This window comes from Heteronotia binoei, chromosome 17, assembly GCF_032191835.1.
Source record: "Heteronotia binoei isolate CCM8104 ecotype False Entrance Well chromosome 17, APGP_CSIRO_Hbin_v1, whole genome shotgun sequence".
Classification (NCBI taxonomy): Eukaryota; Metazoa; Chordata; class Lepidosauria; order Squamata; family Gekkonidae; genus Heteronotia; species Heteronotia binoei.
This window is the reverse complement of record NC_083239.1, coordinates 52,520,938-52,545,637: the sequence shown is the minus strand read 5'-3', so window position 1 is coordinate 52,545,637 and position 24,700 is coordinate 52,520,938. Positions and strand designations below refer to the sequence as shown.

Genomic DNA, 24,700 nt, shown 5'->3' with positions numbered 1-24,700 from the left:
CTTTTTTCTGCTGTTAGCCCAGGAATGAATAAAAGACAGGTAAAGAGAAAGTGCCCGTCCTTTCTGTGTATGTGTGTACACGCATGTACATGCAAGTGAACACCAATGCTTCTATTAGGAAATCTGTGCAGGGGGTTCCAGCTCACTCAGGACTTCTATATCTCATTTTAAGAGCTCATTTTAAAAAATGCACATCTGTTTTGGCCCTTATGCAACTGAAGGGAAGCAAAAACAAAGCAAAAAAAATTCCTAAGAACACAAGAGAAGCCATGTTGGATCAGGCCGATGGCCCATCCAGTCCAACACTCCATGTCACACAGTGGCCAAAAAACCCAAATGCCATCAGGAGGTCCACCAGTGGAGCCAGGACACTAGAAGCCCTCCTACTGTGCCCCCCCAAGCACCCAGAATACAGAGCATCACTTGCCCCAGACAGAGTTCCATCAATACGTTGTGGCTAATATCCACTGATGGACCTCTGCTCCATATGCTTATCCAATTCCCTCTTGCAAGTCTAGCAAGTTTTGGACACTAAGACTTCATTTTTAATAAACACAGTCAGAATTAGACAGAGGTGAACAGAATTTGCGAACCCAAGCAAGCATGCACTTAATGACAAAGATGCCTTAGGATTGGAAGGAAAAGGGGGGGGGGGAACCAAAGGATCTCTTGCCTACCAAATTCAGGATAATAATCCCTGATAAATCCAGATTCTCCCATATCATTTAAGCAATGTTTATATTTCTATACATGGACATGTCAAACCCTTAGCATGAACATCATAAGAACATAAGAAAAGCCATGCTGGATCAGGCCGATGGCCCATCCGGTCCAACGCTCTGTGTCACATAAGAGAAGCCATGTTGGATCAGGCCAATGGCCCATCAAATCCAACACTCTGTGTCACATAAGAGAAGCCATTTTGGATCAGACCAATGGCCCATCCAGTCCAACATTCTGTGTCACACAGCAGCCAATACCCAGGTGCTGTCAGGAGGTCCACCAGCCGGGCCAGAATTCCAGAAGCCCTCCCACTGTTGCCCCACAAGTACCAAGAATACAGAGCATCACTGCCCCAAGGACAGCGCTCCATCCATACGTTGTGGTCACTGATGAACAGCGCTATATTCACATCTGCTAAGTCTCCTTTATCTGATTTCTGGGAAGTTGCTACAGAAGCTTTTACAAATACAATATAAGACTGGTTTGCCACTAGGATGAGTCAACTGCGGTGCTACCCCAAGGCAGGAAAACCTTAGCTTTCCTGTCAATAGAGAAAGCCACGTGATCTCTTCCTTGTGTGTGGGATTCTTGGGATTTCCAGAACAGGCGTCATGCAGCCGAGGGCTCCCAGCCACTGCCCTGAAGTGACACCTAATGGCCCCGGTGCCTGTTTGTTCCACCTACAAGCCATGAGAAAAGCTGCCAAACGTTTTGTTGCCTTTTTCAAGATTGATGGCTTTTAAGTGGAACCCAAAAACCCTGTCTCTTCCTCTAGATCAGGGGTGTCAAACATGAAGTCCGGGGGCTGAATCAGGCCCCCAGAGGGCTCCAATTAGGTCCCCGAGGAACTGGTTGTCATCTGCTTCCTTCCTTCTCCCTATATCTTGACTCCTTCTGCATAACAACGTGCACAGGAGCTACATAGCAGAACCCCTGTTTTCTCCATTGGCAGAGGCTCCTGCCTTGGGGAGGAAGTCAGCTTGTTTCTCCAGGCTCTCTCAATTGCACAGCTGAGCTACTGAGCCAAGCCCCTCTTCCTTCTATTGGCTGAGGCTCCTCCCCCCGTCCCTTGGGGAAGGAAGGAAAGAGCCACTGCTTCCTTTGCCCAGTGATTTTGGGGTTCCACTTAAAAGCCATCAGTCTTGACAAAGGCAACGAAACGTTTGACACCGGCTAACGTGGACTGGCTTTATGTGGATGAACCTATTCTTTATCCTAACACCTCACTGAAACAATAGTGGACTGAATGAGAAAACCTGCAGCAGGCAGGAAAGCTTAATATCTCGCTAAGGGCAGCATAGAAGACAGCATTTACTTCACCGTTTAGGGAGGACACTCTCATTCTGACAATACCAATGTCTGTCAAGAAACAAGGGAAGCACCGGGGCTATGCGGGCGACCACATGCTCCGCACACAGTCGGTTCAGTTAAAAGAACATGAGGCGGTAGCAGGACACCAATACTAAGCAAGACACAGACCAACCGAGAGTAAAACATAGCTCCACACGGCCATTGCGCTCCAGACCAAAGAAAAGGGTTTACGCATTAGCTGCCCCTTTCGGGGAGAAAAAGACAACCTCGCACCAAAATACTTGAAGGGGCTAAAAATAAAACGGTGGAGGTGAAAATAAGAAGCATATTCACAGCTAGGGAGCAGGGGGGGGGGGGGGGGGACGGGTGGGAATCAAACCGCTCAAAGCTGTGTTCCTCGCTGCAGACATTTTACAAGTCACAGCGCAAGCTTATTCCTCTGCCTGAACTGCACTGACCAAGAGACAGTAGCTCTCTGGCTCTAGCTACACGCCACCTCGCAGCAGTCTCTGGGCATACCAATGCAGAGATTATAGAGGTCACCGGAAGGCACTCCTGCATTCAAGAAAAGGGATTCTTCTCAACAAAGAGAAGAATTCCCTGGCTGTGCAAGAGGATTGAGTGAGGATGTTCAGCGCATGATAAATACCACTTCAGGTGTTTATCCGGTTATTATATTCTTAGTTATCCACTCTGGGGAAACGATACAAGTTAGGTTTGGGTGGCACCTAAGGATGAGGAAGATTTAATACATGAAGATTTGGTAACTTCTGAACCTTTGGACTGAACTGGAAGCCAAATAAAAGAAGTACATGCCTATTTATAACTAACCCAAAGCATAAATGGCGTTAATTTAAAATACTTCCGCAACATAGCAGGCGTTCCCTTTCAAAATACTGTCAAAGCCACAAAACTGTTTGCAGATGCTAATCTGTTTGTGGAGAATTTACTTCTAATAGAATCAATATACACCATACAGATAAGAGACTAAGCCAGGATTATTAAGCTTCGCCTTGCACTCATGCTCCAGTGCTCTCCGTGAAACTGTGCACGGGTAAAAACAAAAAAAAAAGAATGCTTTTCCCAAACTCAGCTTCAAAAGGCCGCATTTCACCACCGACATTGCGATCTGCTTCAAAGAAAATTATCTTTAGCGCCTTTCGCCAATGAGCAACTTCACAAACGAGCTACATCGCATTTGAGCAACGGCTGACCTCAACACATGTGAACCTTCCAAAAACATGCAAGTACATGTCCTTTTGTAATTTACCTAGTCTTGCAGAAACACCAATTGGCAGGCAACTTTTATTACCTTTTATGGCTACCCAGACCAAATGGCCGCCTAAACTGTCACACTGTTCCGCCTTGTGATCCCAGCTCTGTATGTTTGCCCTCTTAATCAACAAACTGCATGTATTTCAGCCCACTGTACCCGATTCCCTTATCTGAAGCAGTGTGCTTTTAGCACACGAAAGTTTACATTCTGAATAAAACTCTGTTGGTCTTAAAGGTGCCACTTGACTCCTGCTTTGTTCAACAGCTTCAGACCAACACGGCAGCCTATTTGGATCTTCCAAAAAAAGGCAGTAAATCTGGAACTTTTGGAGCTACTGAACTAAAAACACCCCCCTGCTCCTCCAATACACTCGCTCTGAAGGCATCTTTATTGTGGGATGCTCGCCAGGTAGCTAACCTAATTGTTTTTTGTCTCGAGTGCCAGGAATTCCGTGATTGCCTCTTGCTGCAGAGACCCCTTACCTGTTGCTTCAATGTACTCGATACATCTCTCAATAAAAAGGGGAATGGGTTTCTCTGCTGTCACCACGCTGGTCAAAGGCACCCCGAAATAGTTGCTCTCCCACGTCGTCTTCGTGATGGACGGCCGAGGCTTAGGCTTTGGTTTCTGTAAGAGAGAGCCCTGACAAGTTAACACAGTTGAAAGCATGCACTCATAAGTAAATCAGAAACCAATTTGTTTTGTTTTGCCGAAGCAGCCGAAATAGGACAATGTTAAAAGTCTGACAGATTTTGCAGTGCTCAGGTCGGTCTTATGAAATCTTTTGGGGAAATGCACTTCAAAATTCTAAACCAGGGATGGCCAAACTGTGTCTCTTTCACACATGTTGTGTGGCCCCACTGGCTGACTTGAATCTCTTTAAATCAATTCTCGAAGCCTAACCAGCCTGCAGCTTGGAGAATGCACTTAAAGGTGCTTTCTTTCCACTTCTCTCTCCCCATCTATTTTCCTTCCTTCCTTCCTTCTATGATTCCCTGAGCCACTTGTTGGGAAGGGCGGGATATAAATGAATGAATGAATGAATGAATGAATGAATCCTTCAATTTAATAAGCATTCCCTCTATATGAATCCTTCTATGATTCTATGACTCCTTCCTTCCCTCCCTCCCTCCCACCCTCCTTGTGGCTCTCAAACACTGATATTCATGTCTTGAGGCTCTCAAACATCTAACATGTATTCTATGCAGCTCTTATATTAAGCAAGATTGGCCACCCCTGATCTAAACCATGGGCTCAACTACCCATAAACGCATGCTAGTGTTTGCTCAGCCAGCGGCATATCAGTATGCACAACTATATAATATTTTTCTGATTTATAAATACAATTAAATGTTTTTAAACCGCCATTATGACATCTGCCTACCGCAGCAAACTCTATATATAGTGGATTCCTCATAAGCAAAGGAAGTGAACACAGAATAACCTTTACACCTCACTGGTAAGAGACTAAAATAGCAGCAACCACCAGTAGAACACAACATTAACTCCAGCCAAACCGTACTAGGATGCATTCTGTACCTTCTCCTCCAGAGCAGGCTGCACTGGTGGAAACTGCCTTCTACTGGGGGGAGGGAGAGACAGAGAAGTTCTGAAGCCCACAGGTATTTTCTTCCCACAGTGGCTAAAGAACTGCAAACATATGAGGATTGTTTTCAGTTCCAACCAGTTCTAGTCAAGCAACGATGTGCCAGAAACAGCTTAGCAAGCACAACAGAGGGCATGAAGTGGCAGGTAACTACAACTTTTACTGTGTAGAATTACTGAGGAAAAATCTACTCTCCACAAGGAGGAAAACAACCCCACCAGAGGCGAAGAGGACAAGATGGCTAAATGAGAAATAATTCAAAAAACAGGAAGGGCAGAAAAGGGCAAAATGTGATTGGTGCTCTTCTCTCAATACATGATGGAGAGACCCACACAAAGAATACCTAGCGATGAGACAAAACTAGTATGGCAAATTCTGTGGTTCTTTCCAGAGCATCCAACTTCTGCTATCACCAACACACGAGACTCGAGGGGGGGGGATGGAACTGCCCCTCTGATGACAAGATTATTTTTTAAAATCCTTATCCAGATCTCCTTAAGATTTTGCTAATGTAGATTCTCTCCTCCTACACACCCACCCGTTTCACTCTGCTTTCTAGTTTGCAAACGACACAACCTTGAGGAGGTAAACCAATGAAATATATCGCTCCAAGTTGCCCCCTGCATTTCCTCCTCTTTTTCTGTATTATATTACTCCTGGAGGTACAAGGTGCCAAAAGGAATCAACAGGCTTCCAATTGTGTTCCTCCAGCAGTACTGTTCCCTCTTCAGAAACTAAAAGCCGCTCTCTTCCTACAGTGCCAGCGTCCAACAGCTGCACACAATAAAAGGGTAGATTCACAGCGCTCGGATTTACGGGACTAAGAGAAGGGGTTAAACAGGCCGGAGCGCATTCCTTGGAACAGCTCCGGAATTTGTCTGATAACATGTACGAGGAATGTTTTTTTCCAGACGTGGGCCTGGAGTGTCAGCCAGCGAGTAGAAGAAGGGGTAATTCCTGACGTGTGAGTTTGAGAATCCCCCTTTCGTTGGCTTCTCAAGTCTTTTGAAACTGTGAATACCCGCTAATGGCAGGTACGGGATATAGATAACTTTGCACAGTTTTCCCCACAATGCTCTCTCCAGAAGAGACAGATGGCCAGAAACCTTCACACAAGTGCAGGCAGGTGTCCTGTTATTCTGAGCCAGAGCGGAGATTAACTAGTCCGCAGCTTCCCTGGAGGACATCTGTGAAACCCTGCGGCCCCAGGGAAATCTCTCCCCCCCCCCACTCCATTGTCTATGCCCTATTCCCCCAACTAAAAGTGATCACTTCCTGTTTAGTCTGTTTCCATACAACTTCCTCTTCTCGAGCACTGCTGGCGGAAGAATACTTTGAGCAATGTTTCTCTGTGACAAAAGGGAGTGTGTGTGTGTGTGTGCGGCGGGGGGGTGACAATTAGTCTTCAGACAACAGCTACAGAAAAGGGCTTTTCTCTCGCCCCCCCCAAAAATCTCTTTATATGTATATAAAACAAACTGAACAGCGAATGAGTCCAAACACTCTCGCTTGGGAGTCGAGGGATTTGGCGCCACACGGCTCGCCACATGCTCCGGCTGCTTCGTACAGCACAGGACACACAAAAACCTTTGTCACTCCACAAACTGAGTCCCCGATGACAAGATCGTGTTTCAAGATTAGACGGAACAAGTTCAGCGAACGTCCTTTAGGAAGCCGCCTGTGGGAACACCCTGAGAGAGCTCCGCTGCTAACACAAAAAATATTTAACAGTCAGTTTTTATTTACACAGCTGACTTAAGGCCCAAGTCATAGATGACTCGTTGGCCCTCCAGAGGAGCTGGTTGGCCGCGGTGTGAGACAGGATGCTGGACCAGACGGATCACTGGGCCTGATCCAGCAGGGCTCTTCTGATGTTCTTATGGTGACAATATAAGATTTTCAGGACAAGAGATGTTCAGAGGTGGTTTGCTATTGGCTGCTTCTGTATTGCGACCCAGGTATTCCTTGGAGGTCGCCCATCCAAATAACCAACTAGAGTCAACCCTGCATTGCTTCCAAGATCTGAAAAGATTGGGCTAGCCTGGGCTATCTAGATAAGTTCAACAGGCAACGCCAACATGGATATATACAGGGCTTTTTTTGTAGCAGGAACTCCTTTGCATATTAGGCCACAGCCCTCTTATGTAGCCAATCCTTCAAAAGCTTACAGGTCTCTACTTACAGGGCCTACTGCAAGCTCCAGGAGGATTGGCTACATCAGGAGTGCGTGGCCTAATATGCAAAGGAGTTCCTGCTACAAAAAAAGCCCTGGATATATACATTTGATCATGGCCCCAGCATACATCATCATAAAATCTGCCTTTTAAAAATGATGGCTATTCTGCAACCAGCATCTTGTGTTAAAAAATGATGAAGAAAAAGAAGAAAGAAGATCTAGTACAGATGAAATAAGGAAGTGTAATTGTGATGACTCCGATCTGTAAAAAGCTTTCACGCTGTACATCATTTTAATGATGCACAACGCAGCGGGAAAGACGACCAAACGCGAGTCTCAAAGCTACGAATTTCCTCCTACTTCTTAAAGGTGGGATGCAACACAAAGGGGCAAAGGCTAAACTAATTGGCAACTTCTCCCACTGTTCGTCAACAGAAGAGGAGGTGGTGGGAAAACGACAGAACGCCCGGCACAATAGAGCTATTCTTTCAAAACAGACAAGGTCAAAACAGGATCGGGACCTCCCAAGCCCATTTCCCTGGCTGACAGAGCAGATCCTTTTAGGAATGCCCTGCCAGAGCTCCCTACAAATCCAGTTGGAGGGCGGCAAAGAGCAAGGGGTAACAGAAAAGATATAGCTGCTAGGACTAGCGGTGGACGGAGGTGGAGAATCAGAGTGGGCATCAAATGCTAACGAAACAGGACACACGTTGCAGAACATGTGCGAGAAGTTACCTTTCCCACTTTATTGGCCCCAAGTCCCTCTCAGTCTACCGTTTTATGGAAGGTGAAATATTATGGTGCGTGAAACACCACAGTGTGCATACTTGTAACTAAACGCACTCGTGGCTAAAGCGGCAGTGAGCAAAACCGTTAAGGGCACAGGATCCTGACTGGAAACACCATGGTCTTGCCGATCGCTCAATGGCTAGTGGTCATGAGCCTGCCATTATAAAGTGTTACTATCACAGTGGCAGGCTCTTGGGGAAGCGAAGGAGAGAGAAAAAGCACCAAAGCATCTCAACATCTACTTCCATTTAGCCCACACTGGTACAGCACGAAAACTTATCCATGTGACTTTGCACAGTCCCAGCGCTCCACAACAAACTGGATCGCTTCTCATGCAAAACAGTAACCGTCCAATGCAAAATTGTCTGGGTATATTAACCTTGTAATGTTGGTGTTGTGTTTGAACCAAGCCCAGTACTTAACCAAAAAAGCTTATTAAGGAATTCTCTGTACAGGGGTGTCGAACACATGAGGGCTGGATCTGACACAAATGAGACCTTATTGGGCCTGGCCATGTGTGTCGTAAAATGTAATGCCAGGTAGCAGAGATATAAATTTTATAAAGGACACAAACACAATTATTTTTTTTTAAATCTTAAAATAAAATATGCTTAAAAGATTAGCACTCTTGTTTATTTAACAATTTCGGATAACTGACTCTTCTTGCTCTGAATTTCTCCATCAAAATCTGGAGACAATCTCTATGCTGTAGCAATCTTGAGTTGGCTGCTCAGGTGTGCATCTGTTAAGCTGCAAGCCTACTTTTGATTTACTGACATGATCAATAAATCTCATGGTCAATGCTTTGAGCCTAAAGCCCAGGGGAAAACATGAAATGGCTGGGCATTGTGAGGTTTTGTACATAAGTTGCTTCATGTGCTGGTCAGCCAATGGAGAAAACAGAGGCTTTGCTCTTTAGCTCCTGTGAGAGTGAGCAAGCCTGGCAAAGCAAGCTGTGATGCAGAAGGAAGCAAGAGAGAGAGAGAAGGAAGCAGATGACAGGGAGTTGCTCGTGGGCCTGATAGGAGCCTCCGATCTGGCCCTCGGGCCACATGTTTGACACCCCTGCTCTACAACATACACGCAGATTAATTGTGTTGCACCCAGGGGACAACCACAAGTGTGAAGTTGCCCACTTCACCTACCTCGTGCAATACTGAAGCATCTGCGGCCATCTCACACAATGGATTATCTCTCTCACACCCTTGGGAAGAATACCACTGCATTGTCCCCCAAAATGGCAGACTGCTCAGAAGCTAAGAAGGTCTACTCTAGTTAGCACTTGGATGGGGGACTACCAAGGGAGTCCGGGGTTGCTACGCAGAAGCAGGTAATGGCAAACCACCTCTGAAGGTCTCCTGCCTTGAAAACCCTGCAGAGTCACCATAAGTGACAGCACTCGACAGCACTTTCTACCTGCTATCGAACCCTCCTACACCTTTCGCATGCTTATGGTTTCCGTAAGAGCAAAAGGTGTCAACCGTCTCAGCATTACAAAGCTTGCAGAGAATATTAACTTAGAAATTCATTAGAGACTTGTTTGACATCCGCCTTGTGGCTCACAGCCAAGGATGGGAATTGAAATGCATAGAGAACACAGTCTTTTCCACGTGTAATCAAGAATCCAAGCGCCCGATCGCTTAGCTGTGGTAGACTCTGCCATTTTCCATTGCTTATTCTCCCCAAATTTCCACTTCTCAAAATGTGGCTATGGAAAAGGAGAAAGGCAGGAGACAAAAACGTAACTGTGGATGTGTGTGTTTTCAAACAGAGGTTAGATGGCCATCTGACAGCAATGAAGATCCTGTGAATTTAGGGGGAGGTATTTGTGAGCTTCCTGCATTGTGCAGGGGGCTGGACTAGATGACCCTGGAGGTCCATTCCAACTCTATGATTCTATGAGGTTCCTCATCTAAAATTTGAGAAAGTCTTTGTGCATCTGAACTAAAGATACTTTACCAGTAGTATTTAAAAAAAACAAAGAGGTAGCCTCACTATAACTGATGCACTTTTGAGTGGTCAACTGTGTAAATACCCAGGACTTTACACCTGTGCAAATGCTTCAATTCATTAACTTACAGAGGTAGCTTTTTAGGTACAAAATCCTCTCCCCACGAAGGCACAATTTCAATTGCATGTGCCCAAGCAGGAGGAGTCAAGACTTCCCACTCAGTTCTTTTCAAAAGGTATTTTTATTCCTTTATATTGTAAGCCGTCTTGAGTTCCATAAGGCAGAAAGGCGGCTAATAAACGTTTTAAAGGATCGCCACCACAAGACATTAAAAAAAATATTCGTGAGGTAGAACAGCAAGCTGTGCGAATGCAACAGATGACCACTTGCAGGGGTGGAATTCTAGCAGGAGCTCCTTTGCATATTAGGCCACACACCCTTGAAATAGCCAATCCTCTAAGAGCTTACGAGGCTCTTTTTTGTAAGCTTCTTGGGAGGATTGGCTACATCAGGGGTGTGTGGTCTAAAATGCAAAGGAGCTCCTGCTAGAATTCCACCCCTGACCACTTGAACATCAGCTGCAGACAAGCAATTGTTGTCTTCTTCATTGTAGCTCTCTGTGTATCCCACTAACGGGGAAATACTGGCAAACTGTTCTATCTGGAGATGGGTGCAGGAATAGTCAAAAGAAGAATACACTGAGCCTGCCCATGCTGATGGACACTACTGCTCTGCCTCTGACAACTCGGCCATCCTGCAACGTGAAGGTGGAAGGCTGGGCCTAGGTGACTGCTCTGTAGAGTTCAGGAAGAAGAAGAAGATATTGGATTTATATCCCGCCCTCCACTCCAAAGAGTCTCAGAGCGGCTCACAATCTCCTTTCCCTTCCTCCCCCACAACAGACACCCTGTGAGGCAGGTGGGGCTGGAGAGGGCTCTCCCAGCAGCTGCCCTTCAAGGACAACCTCTGCCAGAGCTCTGGCTGACCCAAGGCCATGCCAGCAGGTGCAAGTGGAGGAGTGGGGAATCAAACCCAGTTCTCCCAGATAAGAGAGCTCTGGCTGAGCCAAGGCCAGGCTAGCAGCTGCAAGTGGAGGAGGGGGGAATCAAACCCGGTTCTCCCAGATAAGAGAGCTCTGGCTGACCCAAGGCCATTCCAGCAGGTGCAAGTGGAGGAGTGGGGAATCAAACCCGGTTCTACCCAGATAAGAGTCCGCACGCTTAACCACTACACCAAACTGGCTCTCTGCTGGATTTCTCTGCTGAAGGCTGATGTAGCAACAGCTCCGATTGTCCCAGGAATTGCCTGATAACAGCTGTGACCCAATGACTAAATATCTGGGAAGACACTTTTTGTTCTTTTGAGCTAGAGCAGCACACGGGCGGGGAAGTCTGCATGCTTCCTGAAAGGAGTTGCGCTGTTCAGGTAACGCCCTCCAGAGAATGTAGACAGATCAAGATGGGTGGCCATGGAAGAAGAAGAAGAAGAAGAATTGCAGATTTATACCCCGCCCTTCTCTCTGAATCAGAGACTCAGAGCAGCTTACAATCGCCTTTATCTTCTCCCCCCACAACAGACATCCTGTGAGGTGGGTGGGGCTGAGAGGGCTCTCACAGCGGCTGCCCTTTCAAGGACAACCTCTGTCAGAGGCTATGGAAGTCTGTCTGTGTCAGCAGAAAAGTACAAGAGTCCATTAGCACCTTAAAAGTCTAACAAAATTTGTGGCGGGGTATGAGCTTTTGTCAATGGAACTTTGGCCACCAAATGAGAAGGGAGCACTCCCTGGAGAAGATTCTGATGCTAGGAAAGACAGAAGGCAAAAGACAAAGGGGACGGCAAAAGATGAGATGGCTGGACAGCATTACTGATGCAACAAGCATGAATTTGAGCAGACTTCGGAGGATGGTGGAAGACAGGATGGCCTGGCGTGACTTGGTCCATGGGGCTGCAAAGAGTTGGACTCGACTGTGTGACTGAACAACAACAAAATGAGCTTTTGTGAGTCAAGTGCTGAATTCTCCCGATACAGCTAGAATGCGAGTCCATCTGTCCTTATATCTCGGAGAGTGGAGTGATTTCAGATGCTAAACTGACAACAGCAGGCGTGACTGAATTAGGTGTGATACGCAGACGGGCAGCAGGCGTGGAGAAATCAGCATGGATAATGAGACAGGAAACCAAGCTCTTGATTCAAGCCAAGAGGCTGCATTGTCTTGAGCCTCATTATCAGTTGCAATTCAGCAGTCTCTCTCTTCCTAATCTCCCTTGGAAATTCCTTTGCAGAAGTACACCAGTTCTTAGGTCAGCAACTGAATATCCTGGAAGGTTAAAATGTTCCCCCACTGGTTTTCTTTAATGTTGTGGTTTTTAATGTCAGACTTATGTCCATTTATTCTTTGTCTAATACAGAGGTGGGAAGGGCATTGCTGGCATGTGAAGACAAATAAGAATATGCAGGGTCTTCTGTACAGCAGACCTGGGGTTAGAGAAATGTGAGGAGGACTAGGTCTTTTAGTGCTCCCTCTAAGCTGAGTTAAGAGCCCGTGGCGCAGAGTGGTAAAGCTGCAGTACTGCAGTCGGAGCCCTCTGCTCACAACCTGAGTTCGATTCCAGCGGAAGCTGGGTTTTCAGGTAGCCAGCTCGAGGTTGACTCAGCCTTCCATCCTTCTGAGGTCAGTAAAATGAGTCCCCAGCTTGCTGGGGGGGAAGTGTAATGACCGGGGAAGGCAATGGCAAACCACCCCGTAAAAAGGTCTGCCGTGAAAACGTTGTGAAAGCAATGTCAGCCCAGAGTCGGAAACGACTGGTGCTTGCACAGGGGACCTTTCCTTTCCTACGCTGAGTTAGTGTGAGTTAGTTTTTTAGCCTCCAGCTCACAAACTTTTGCCTTGGCTCAGGAAAAATGGCCACAGAGCAAACTGATGCAGTAGCTCACAACTTTAATGCCAGTAGTTCACGAAGTAGAATTCTTGCTCACAAGACTCCACAGCTTAGAAGGGAGTGTTGGTCTTGATTGAGGTACAGCTTTGGGCAGGAAAGATGTCTAAGTGCAAGATGAACTTATTCCTTGCGGAGATGCAAATAAGAGGGTTCCTTGGACATGGTCACTAAATAAACGGGAACAAGCAGCATAATCTCAAAGATGAGGAATGACAAACCACAGCTGGGCAGGGTTTCAAAGGGCTGCCCAATTAGCTGGGGGAGGACTAGCCCCATGTCGGTAGCCCAGTTGGAGGGTGAAGCTCACCATTTGGCTTGGAAAAACTGGCTCATCGTGTGATTGAGCAAACAAGAGCCCTGCAACAACAGTCGTGATGTAGAGATTGCTGCTTCAACAGACCTTGGGAGATGAGCATCCTAGAGCAGGGATCCCCAACCCCTGGGCCGTGGACCGGTACCGGTCTGTGGCCTGTTAGCAGCCGGGCCGCAGAGCAAGGCAGAGGTGCTACACCACCCCTTTCAGGGGAGGCAGTCTCAGAATGAGGCACAGCAGCCCTGCCACCCCTCCCGCCCACCCGGGACCCAGGCGGACAAAAGAGGCAGCACAGCCTTGCTTCGAAGCGCCGCCTCTTTAATCTGCCTGGCTCCCGGGCAGGCAGAAGGGGCAGCAGGGCAGCGACCTTCGCCTACCCCTCATTTAAAGACACCCACTGGGGGGGAGGGGGGGCAGTGACGGGGCAGCAACAACCCCAGCACCCCCACCAGTCCATGGAAAAATTGTCTTCTACGAAACCGGTCCCTGGTTCCAAAAAGGTTGGGAGCCACTGTCCTAGAGGACAAGAGATGGAGAAAGACTTTTAGGATGCAAATCACTGGAGAGCAAGACAGATCCCATCCCTGTACTAAATCAAAAGTACTAAAGAACCATCTCATAGCAGCCATTTAGCAGACAGTTTCCACACATTCAGGAGAAGGATCTCCATTAGAGAGCACGAGGGTGATACTCCCGAAACTATCTTTCAGGACAGCTGGCTCAGGGGATATATCTTTGGATATAGAATATCAGGCAATGGGGGTACTCATTGGCATCACCTCCTGAATCTGTTTCCAGCAGCGTTGGGATTAGGACTACCAAAACACGTGGAGACACACCCCTATCAGAGGCCACGGCAAGGGTGAAGAAGCTCATCTCTATTCACCTTCCTTACGCTGACAGTTCTTCTTCCTTGGTTCCGATGGGGGTGAGGAGGAGGGGGGGGGAACCACAGTGGAGGAGTGGGGGAATCCAACCTGGTTCTCCCAGATAAAAGACCGCACGCTTCACAACCACACCAAACTGGCTCTCTCAAGGCCTGATTAGTCTGCTGCAGGCTCGGTAGAGTTGGTGTCAACGGTTTCAGCATCAGAAGGTGAATTAACAGCCCCAAACAGCAAGGAGGCACCAACTGGTCATCTGCTGTGGCAGAGTTCAAAAGCTATCCTCAGCATCAAGGGAGCCGAGAGGCCACAGAGAACAGAGCTAAGAGATAATAGAAAAGACAGAGAAGACAAAAGGGGGGGGGGACACGTCTACATATGTGCCGGTTTGTTTCTAGGAGGAGAAAAACTGGACCACAGAGAAGGAATTTCTGAAAAGAGCCTTCCCCAAATACTGCGGTGGCAGAAGAAAGGGGGCTGAACAGGGAAATAAGACTCCTCTCCCCAAGGCATGCGCAGTCAGTAGGATTTCCGTGCTTAGTAACTCCACGTTCCTCCAATCAGAGCTCCGCACAGGCCTCATGCCCAGCGTGATGCACAAAGACCTTGAAGAATAATCGCTCCGGCTCCCCAGAGCACCAGCCAGAAACCTTCTCAGTGAATGTTTCCATTCCTTATTAATGAAGCAATTATATCAAAATCCATTTGCAAGGCACAATTAGCTCCCTAATATAAAACTGCCATCAAGCCATATTTAGCTTCTTCACAGAGACCGCAGCCCTTTTACACGGAATTGTTCAAAACGCCCAAGCACCATAATTTACCTAGGAAATTTTACAGCACTTAAAGGGAGGGACATTCTCCAATATTCCTTTAAAGAGGAGCGTGCAGTGCAGTTTGTCTCTGCCAACAGCAACAAACTGCAAACTCTGTGCATTCTTCCGCGTATGCACCTTGATAGCCTACTCCGACTCCTTGCTCACACACCCAAACATCAGCCGCCCTCCTGACCTGGCTCCTGCAACCACCTCTTCTCCTTGCCTCCTAAACAGAACTGTATCACCAAAACCATGCACCTCTCTCTACCCACGCTGGCTTCCTGTCCAGCCTCACAGGATACATCCACGGACTCCCTTCACCCTTACTTCTCTGCTTTCATATCCCAACATTTCCCTATCTGGAACCTTATCTGGAGCCAGTTCGGTGCGGTGGTGAAGTGTGTGGAGTCTTATCTGGGAGAGCCAGGTTTGATTCCCCCACTCCCCCACTTGCACCTGCTGGGATGGCCTTGGGTCAGCCATAGCTCTGGCAGAGGTTGTCCTTGAAAGGGCAGACTCTTATCTGGGGGAACAGGGTTTGATTCCCCACTCCTCCACTTGCACCTGCTGGAATGGCCTTGGGTCAGCCAGAGCTCTGGCAGAGGTTGTCCTTGAAAGGGCAGCTGCTGTGAGAGCCCTCTCCAGCCCCACCCACCTCACAGGGTGTCTGTTGTGGGGGAGGAAGGGAAAGGAGATTGTGAGCCGCTCTGAGACTCTTCGGAGTGGAGGGCGGGATATAAATCCAATATCTTCATCTACCTCACAGGGTGTCTGTTGTGGGGGAGGAAGGGAAAGGAGATTGTGAGCCGCTCTGAGACTCTTCAGAGTGGAGGGCGGGATATAAATCCAATATCTTCATCTACCTCACAGGGTGTCAGTTGTGGGGGAAGAAGGGAAAGGAGATTGTGAGCCGCTCTGAGACTCTTCGGAGTGGAGGGCGGGATATAAATCCAATATCTTCATCTACCTCACAGGGTGTCTGTTATGGGGGAGGAAGGGAAAGGAGATTGTGAGCCGCTCTGAGACTCTTCAGAGTGGAGGGCGGGATATAAATCCAATATCTTCATCTACCTCACAGGGTGTCAGTTGTGGGGGAAGAAGGGAAAGGAGATTGTGAGCCGCTCTGAGACTCTTCGGAGTGGAGGGCGGGATATAAATCCAATATCTTCATCTACCTCACAGGGGGTCTGTTGTGGGGGAGGAAGGTAAAGGAGATTGTGAGCCGCTCTGAAACTCTGAGATTCAGAGTGCAGGGCGGGATATAAATACAATATCATCATCTTCTTCTTCTTCTTTCTGTGAGTCACCTATTCCTTCCAGTGGCTGCCCCCCACTCAGCTACCAAATTTGACGCCATCATTTCTTCTGCCAAGGGAGACAGCATGTTGCTGTCCCATAAAGCAGTGGCCCTCAACCTCTTTGGTACCAGAACCAATTTTGTGGAAGACAATTTTTCCACAGATCAGGGGGGGGGGCGGTGCTGGGGTTTTTGCCACCCCAGGCTGCTCCCCCTGCCCACACAACATCCCTGCCCCCCCAATGGAGGGGGGAGACCAAGGCTGTTTCTGCCTCCCTCTCCCATTTAAAGATCAGTGGAGGCAGGCTAAGGTCACAGCAGTGCTGCCCCTTCTGCCGGCCTGGGAACCGGGCAGACGAAAGAGGTGGCGTGGCCTCGTTCCGAGGTTGCCTTCCCTGCAAGGGGAGGCAGCCTCGGCGCAAGGCCATGCCACCTTTTCAGTCTGGGGCTGCTCTGCCTCGCTCTGCAGCCCAGTTGTTAGCAGGTCACAGATCAGTACGGCCCGGTGGTTGGGGACCCCTGCCAAAAAGTACCACACTTACCAATACTTCGTAACTAAAAATAGTAATAGCGTGATTTGTCGGCTGCCTGGAACACAAAGAAAGGGCATTTTAAAACATTTGCTTTTGAAAGCCCAGAAAAACAATGTCAGGATACAGAGATTAAAGGAAACACCTGAGAACTCAGAGGAGTCCACAAGAGTCAGGCTCCTCGGCTTCTCCCAAAAGCCGCCCGACAACCTTATAACAAAAAGCTGCCTGCTCAGCTGCACTCAATCACTTTGGATGCCCAAAAACGTGTGGAATAAATTAATGAGCTGCAGGGTACAGAGCCACCATAAAACATAGGAATAAGCTTGGACAGCTAAGCACGGAAAGCCCAGGACATGCAGGTCTGATATACTTATGAGCAAGACGTATGCGTTAATCTTCAGACAAAAAAGAACTGCACAGATAAAGGCGACTCCGTGCTCAGGTGATACGAAGCTTCCAGAAATCCATCCCGGGGGGTGGGGGGAGAAGAGTTGCTCAGACCCCCAATTATTAAACATAAGCAAAATTAGAAAGAGTAGGGAAAGAGGCAGCCAACGGTAAACAACCGTCTGAAGAGTAATTCACCAGACAAAGCTCATCGCCCCGTTCAAAGGGGTTACCTGCTTGCCTAACACTCAACGGCAACTGGAAGATGTAACCCAGTTATTCGCACTGCTTTGCACGGTACACAATTACCATATTGGGCCAACGGTTCTGGGGGCACCTCTATGAAGAAAGAGGAAGGTTTCTAATTTTATAATACAGCATTAGCTGAATTTTCTTCCGTAAGGGGACCGAGAGGATGCGGTGAGAGCTCTGAGTTCTCAGCATCAAATGAGTTTTCTTGAGTCAATGCGTTGCCTAGCATTCGAGCAAAGGTTTCCAAAGTCAAGGCCACTCTCGGTTGACGCTGCAGACCTACTCATCAATGACCAATCCACGCATTTGATTCGGTTATGGTGAATATAACAGCTTCTAATATTTTCAGGAGGGCAGCCGTGTGGGTCTGTAGCAGAAGAGCCAGATTTAGTTTAGTTTGTTTGATTTACATCCCGCCCTCCCCGCCGAAGCAAGCTCAGCAGTACCACAGAGACCGACGAGATTTTGGGAAAGTGATATGAGAGCATAGAGGCAAAGCTTCCTTTGTCAGATGCAAGTCAGCATGGAGACACTCCCCCCCCCCCCGAGTCTTTACAAGCCAAAGGGGCACGGGCGGTCAGAGTAATCTACTAGCTTTGGGCCCACACGCTGGAGAGGGCAACGGGGTGGATCCGACCACGTTAAAAAAACGTAAGTGCCCTAATTAATTACTGTATGGCGTTGTGTGTAGACTAGCCTGGAGATCCTACGTTTGTGCGGCAGCCGGAAGCTCTAGCTCTTTTAGCATTATGCATCACCTTTTTGCTTTAAGGCAAGAGATGTTTCAGAGCTGATCTGCCATTGCCTGCCTGGCGTCACAGCCCTGGTTCTTCCTCGGAGATCTCCCTTCCAAATATTAGCTAAGGCTGACCCTGCTTAGCTTCCGAGATGTGGCAGGACAGGGCAAGCCTGGGCTATCCAGGTCAGAGCCAAGTGCACTTCAAATTTCTTAAGTAGAGGGAGGCAACTTTCGACAAGGGTCTCCTCCTACTGTGACCCCCACTATGCAGGGTCTTCACTGTGATGGGGAGGGGTCTGGAGACCAAGTCCTAGGAGGAAAGGCTGAAGGAGCTGGGGATGTTTAGTCTGGAGAGGAGGCGGCTGGGAGGTGATAGGATCACCATCTTCAAGGACTTGAAGGGCTGTCATCTAGAGGATGGGGTGGAATTGTTTTCTGTGGCCCCAGAAGATAGGACCAAAACCAACGGGTTGAAATTAAATCAGAAGAGTTTCCGTCTCAACATGAGGAAGATCTTCCTGACCGTGAGAGCAGTTCCTCAGTGGAACAGGCTTCCTCCTTGGGAGGTGGAGGGCTCTCCTTCCTTGGAGGTTTTTCAACAGAGGCTAGAGGGCCATTTGACAGCAATGAAGATCCTGTGAATTTAGGGGCAGATCTTTGTGAGTTTCCTGCATTGTGCGGGGGTTTGGACTAGATGACCCTGGAGGTTCTTTCCAACTCTTCTATGATTCTAACAGGCTTTCTCCTCAGGAAGTGGTGGGATCTCCTTCCTTGGAGGTTTTTAAACAGAGGCTGGATGGCCATCTGACAGCAATGAGGATCCTGTGAATTTAGGAAGTGGTATTTGTGAGTTTCCTGCATTGTGCAGGGGGTTGGACTAGATGACCCTGGAGGACCCTTCCAACTCTATGATTCTATGCTGTTTCTGTATGCCTGCTAAACCCATGGAATAAAATTTCAGCGGGGCTAAGCAGTAAACTAGAATAGGAGGAATGAAGCAGTGAAATCTGCCATTCTCTCTAAGAAAACTTAAGGGCAACTTAAGTTTCCTTAACTGCATGTTCAGATCCATCCAAGTAGATTTGAAACAGATGAAACAGTTCACAAGACCATGATCAAAACAATTCTTCTGTTGCACTTAAAACGAGAACGCTAAAGCAAAATTTAGTCATTTCTTCCAAACGCAATTGACTTCGACCATATGCTGAATCAGCTATTAAGCTTGCGGTCTGGGAATGCAAATAAAAAAGGGAAGATTTATCATGGGGGGGGGAAAAATCAATATAACAGAAGAAAGTAGAAATCCATGATTCAGGCATCTAAAAATCAGTCTGATGGAAGCTGCAGGCGACGGAAGGTTCAAGCTTTTATGAGCCATGTTACATGGATGATGTGAGGATCCTAATGCCACCTAGACCAAAGAGAAACGGATCTGGGGGAGGGGGTGTGTGTATGTGAGCCAGCAAAAAGGCTCTTTTGTCAAAGGAACAAAGTACAAGCTTGCTATCTGGAACACTTCCCGAAGAGACTTCCCGCAGCTGGGAGGCAAGAAGATATCAGCAAACGGCATGGCTGAGCTACAATAGGTGGCAACATGTCATTAAAAGAAGTACAAAGTCTGAGAACGCAATCAAGGTGTCAGGGGACAGACCCAACTTACGATTCGGGGGCCGCTCCCTAGCACTGCTATCAGCATGGTCCCCTTCCTGAAGAGTCAGTCGTTACGCTCATCTCGCCTCATTAAACAATCTGGAGACCCCAGGAAGAGAGCTGGGAGGACTGCAAAGAATACAAATTGCCTGGAGGCCAGCTCCGCCGTCGGATGAGATGTCAGGAAAAGTCATCTGTGGGATTTGGAACCTCACCTTAACAAGCTGACCTTTGAAAACAGGATGATACAAAGGCAGCTGCCCTTAGTGCGCCTGCCAAGCTCAGTCAAGCTTCTGGAGACTTTTTAATATCAACTGCTTGGAACCTAGCCTACAGAGTCCCTCAGTGTTCCACACACCTGCCGATGCTCTTTAACCATCTAGGTCAGGCCACGACATGAGACTTTACGTAGGCTCTGGGGGCGGGTGTCGATAACAGGCCAATGACACAGACCTCCATGTTTAATAAGCTAAGCATCCTGCAGCAGTCTTGAACCTGCCAGTCTGAGTAGACAATACTGGAAGGTCTGACTTAGTGTAAGGCAGCTCCATATGTTCAGTACCCTGAAAGTCTGGTCAACTCTCTGAGGGGGTGGGGTGGGGGGGTGTTGACAAACTGAATTCAGACTAGATCAGTGGTTCCCAACCTTTTCAGAACCAGGGATCGGTTTTGTGGAAGACAATTTTTCCAGGGACCGGGGGGAGAGGGGGGGGGTCGCGATGATTTCAGGATGATACAATTGTGCACTTTATTTCTACTAGTTTGGTGTGGTGGTTAAGTGCGTGGACTCTTATCTGGGAGAACGGAGTTTGAGTTCCCACTCCTCCACTTGTACCTGCTGGAATGGCCTTGGGTCAGCCAGAGCTCTGGCAGAGTTGTCCTTGAAAGGGCAGCTGCTGTGAGAGCCCTCTCCAGCCCCACCCACCTCACAGGGTGTCTGTTGTGGGGGAGGAAGGCATTATTATTATTATTGCTTTTTTGGTAGGAAAAAGCCCAGCCGGAACTCATTTGCATATTAGGCCACACCTCCTGATGTTACCATTGTTTGACATAGGGCTTTTTGTAGAAAAAGCCCAACAGAAATTCATTTACATATTAGGTCACACCCACTGACACTAAGCCAGCCGGAACTGCGTTCCTGCTCAAAAAAAGCCCTGATTATTATTACAACTACACTGCAATATGTAATGAAATAATTATACAACTCATGGCCCGGTCACTAACAGCCAATGAACCAGTATTGGTCCACGGTGATGTGGATCAGGAAGGCCAGAATCTGGCACCAACAGCAAAACGTGAGAAAAAGTTATTGGGGCACCTTGACCCTCATGCTGGCTGTCTGAGAAATAGATTACCGCAGTTGCCATGAGTGTCTTCTTTCAATCACACACAGCTCAAGCTGCTGTAAAGTATGCACTTTTGCATTGTAAACTATGGTGAATGTAATGGCAAAGGAGCAGATCACGAACATATCCTCCCTTTCAGCTGACCCAGCATCACAGAACCATCGAGTTGGAAGGGACCCCCAGGGTCATGTAGTCAAACCCCTTGAACAATGCAGGAAACTCACAAATACCTCCCCCCACACACCCCAGTGACACATGCCCCATGCCCAAACAAACACCCTCCAGGATTCCAGGCCAAACTGGCCTAGAGAAAAATTGCCGCATGATCCCAATGTGGCAAACAACATTTCCCTGGGCCACAAGGACTAAGCACTGATGCAACCCCTCCTGCCCTCCTTCTCGTGATCTGCCTAAGTTCACAGAATCAGCATTGCTGTCAGATGACCATCTAGCCCGTTTAAAAACCTCCAAGAAAGGAGAGCCCACCACCTCCCGAGGAAGCCTCCTTCACGGAGGAACTGTTCTCACTGTCAGGAAGTTCTTCCTGACATTTGGCTGGAAACTCTTTTGATTTAATTTCAACCTGTTCGTTCTGGTTCGATCTTCTGGAGCAACAGAAAACAATTCCACCCCATCCTCTGCATGACAGCCCTTCAAGTACGCCTCTTGAACTCCCTTAAGTATTTCTGGCCATTGCTGTCTTAGGTGAGTGGTTGTGTTGATCCAAAGTAGCAGAACGACGTTTGAGCTCAGCGGCACCTTTAAGACTAACAAAATTTAATTCTGGGTGTAAGCTTTCACGCGCTTCCTCTTTCAAAGCTTCTATGTGCTTCTGACACGTGTGGGTTTTTTTTCTACTTGAAATTCAAAGGCTTAAATTTTTTTAGACTCATTTATTTTAATTTTTTTTTTCATAATAGGTATGACATTTTATACCATTTTACTATTCTCAATACATGCCTGCTGGCAAATAGATTGTATGCTGCTTTGCGTTATTTGTGACAAAGGTTGGATACAAATGTTTGCACATATTATCTTTTCAATGAGCAGTGTTTAATAACTGGAATTCAATTATCGGTGGACCTAAGCAAGTTCTTTCCTCGCTACTGAGTACCCGTAACCAACCTGAATATCTACCTTAAGAGAAGAATTTCCAGGTTAGAAGGAGATTTCATAAAAACATATTGCTGGAAAGGACCTCCAAGGGTCATCTAGTCCAACTCCCCTGCACAATGCAGGAAATTTCACAGCTATCTCTCCCCCCCATACCAGTGACCCCTATGCTATGTCCAGAAGAAAGACAAAAAAGTGGGGGGCAATTTTCTCAGTGGAGGGTGGTAAGCAGTGGGGTGCTGCAGGGCTCCGTACTGGGTCCAATGCTTTTTAGCTTGTTCATTAACGATTTGGAGTTGAGAGTAAGCAGTGAAGTGGCTAAGTTTGTGGATGACACTAAATTGTTGAGGATGGTGAGGTACTCCAAAGGCTGGGTGAGTGGGCGTCAACATGGCAAATGAAGTTCAATGTGGCCAAGTGCAAGGTAATGCAGTTTGGGGCCAAAAATTCTAACTAAAAATACAAGCTGATGGGGTGTGAACTGGAGGAGACTGACCAAGAGAGAGATCTTGGGGTCATGGTAGATAACTCATTGAAAATGTCGAGACAGTGTGGGACTGCAATAAAAAAAAGGCCAATGCCATGCTGGGAATTATTAGGAAGAGAACTGGGGAAAAAATCAGCCAGTATCATAATGCCCCTGTATAAATTGATGGTGTGGCCTCATTTGGAGTACTGTGTATAATTCTGGTCACCACACCTCAAAAAGGATATTATAGCATTGGGAAAAGTCCAGAAAAGGGCAATTAGAATGATTAAAGGGTTGGAACACTTTCCCTATGAAGAAAGGTTAAAATGCTTGGGGCTTTTTAGATTGGAAAAACGTTGACTGAGGGGTGACATGACAGAGGTTTACAAGATTATGCACGGGATAGAGAAGGCAGAGAAAGAAGCCCTTTTCTCCCTTTCTCACATTATGAGAACTTGGAGGCACTCAATGAAACTGCTGAGCAATCGGGTTAGAATGGATAAAAGGAAGTACTTCTTCACCCAAAGGGTGATTAATACATGGAATTCACTGCCACAGGAGGTGGTGGCGGCTACAAGCATAGCCAGCTTCAAGAGGGGATTGGATAAACATCTGGAGCAGAGGTCCATCATTAGCCACCATGTACTGTTGGAACTCTCTGTCTGGGGAAAGTGATGCTCTGTGTTCTTGGTGCTTGGAGGGTCAACAGGGTGAGGACTTCTAGTGTCCTGGCCCCACTGATGGACCTCCTGATGGCACCTGGGTTTTTTGGTCACAGTTTGACACAGAGTGTTGGACTGGATGGGCCACTGGACTGATCCAACATGGCTTCTCTTATGTTCTTAAAACCCTCTGGATCCCTGGGCCAATCTGGCTTGGAGGGAAATTCCTTCTTGACCCACAAAGTGGCAATCAGCAATCAGCATTACCACGAGCTTATAAGAAAGGGCCACATTTGGAACCAGGAATTAAGCACTGTGGCCAAAGAATGAGTTAAGAACATAAGAGAAGCCATGTTGGATCAGGCCAACGGCCCATCCAGTCCAACACTCTGGGTCACACAGTGGTCAAAAAACCCAAGTGCCATCAAGAGGTCCACCAGTGGGGCTAGAAGCCCTTCCACTGTGCCCCCCCAATCAGAAGAATACAGAGCAGCACTGCCCCAGACAGAGTTCCAACAATAAGCTGTGGCATAAGAACATAAACGTAAGAACAGTTACGTGCTGAGATCCTAATGTTTCAAACCATCTTGGGTTAACAGGTGTATTATTTTAAAATAGGACCCCACTAAGTATTTCTGCTTGTTGGACAAGCCCAAGCACCACTTCTCTCTTTATTGTGCCTTCTTCACCTGCAAGGCAAGTTATCTGAGATCCTCTGCCCACACTTCCAAGGGGGCTGGAAATTAACAAAAGCTTTTGATTTCCTTAATTATTGCATCAACATTAAGCAATAGTGGTTTTGCTGGGCAGAGACCTGCACTCCCTCTGCTGGCTCTGGAGGGACCTAGCACATCGATGCCCTCCTCCAAGACCCTGTAGGACCTCCCCCCTCCCTCTCTGAACGCACTGCAAACACAGGTTCATTGAGCTTTTGGACTAACAGGTCAAGATACAACTGTTTTTACAAACGGTACCTTTTGAAACCGCTGACAGCCTTGAGGGTGAAGCGTCTTCCCCCTTTGCTCCGTTTCCAAATCTATCCTCTTTCCTCCAGCAACAGCCCAAAGAGGGTGCCGTGGAAAAAACTGACCCGCACAGATTTTACTGCTCTGCCCTATGGAAGGGAAGGGGTTAATGCCATTCACACTCGTTCTGATGAAAGCTTCTACTGGGCAACCTGAGAAATCATTGCAGGATTCAGAACTGTTGGGGAGTGGGGACTGTTCTTAGAAACAATAGCTTTTAAGCTTATTCTACTCTTAATTGACACTGTACGGAGCTGCAGCGGATTGTTATTTATAAAAGCAAGATACAATAATAGACCTTTTCAAAAAAAAAAAATTGCAGGAAAAACGAAGCTCTACGCTTCCTCAAAGACTTTTTACCAGTTTAGCCTGCCTTTGTTTTCTCTCTCTCTCTCTTCCAGGAACAGGGCTCTAATGCCAATGAAGAGAAGTATACCCTG

At 47.4% G+C, this 24,700-nt stretch overlaps 1 protein-coding gene across 1 annotated transcript in view; it reads right to left on the bottom strand.

Annotated features, from left to right (window-relative positions):
- Positions 1-24,700, bottom strand: part of ARHGAP35 (Rho GTPase activating protein 35) — a 143,676-nt gene that overhangs the window by 68,050 nt on the left and 50,926 nt on the right. The window contains exon 3 of the mRNA XM_060257482.1: positions 3,793-3,937. Coding sequence (XP_060113465.1) covers positions 3,793-3,937 — 145 coding nt within the window. The remainder of the gene's footprint in view (positions 1-3,792; positions 3,938-24,700) is intronic.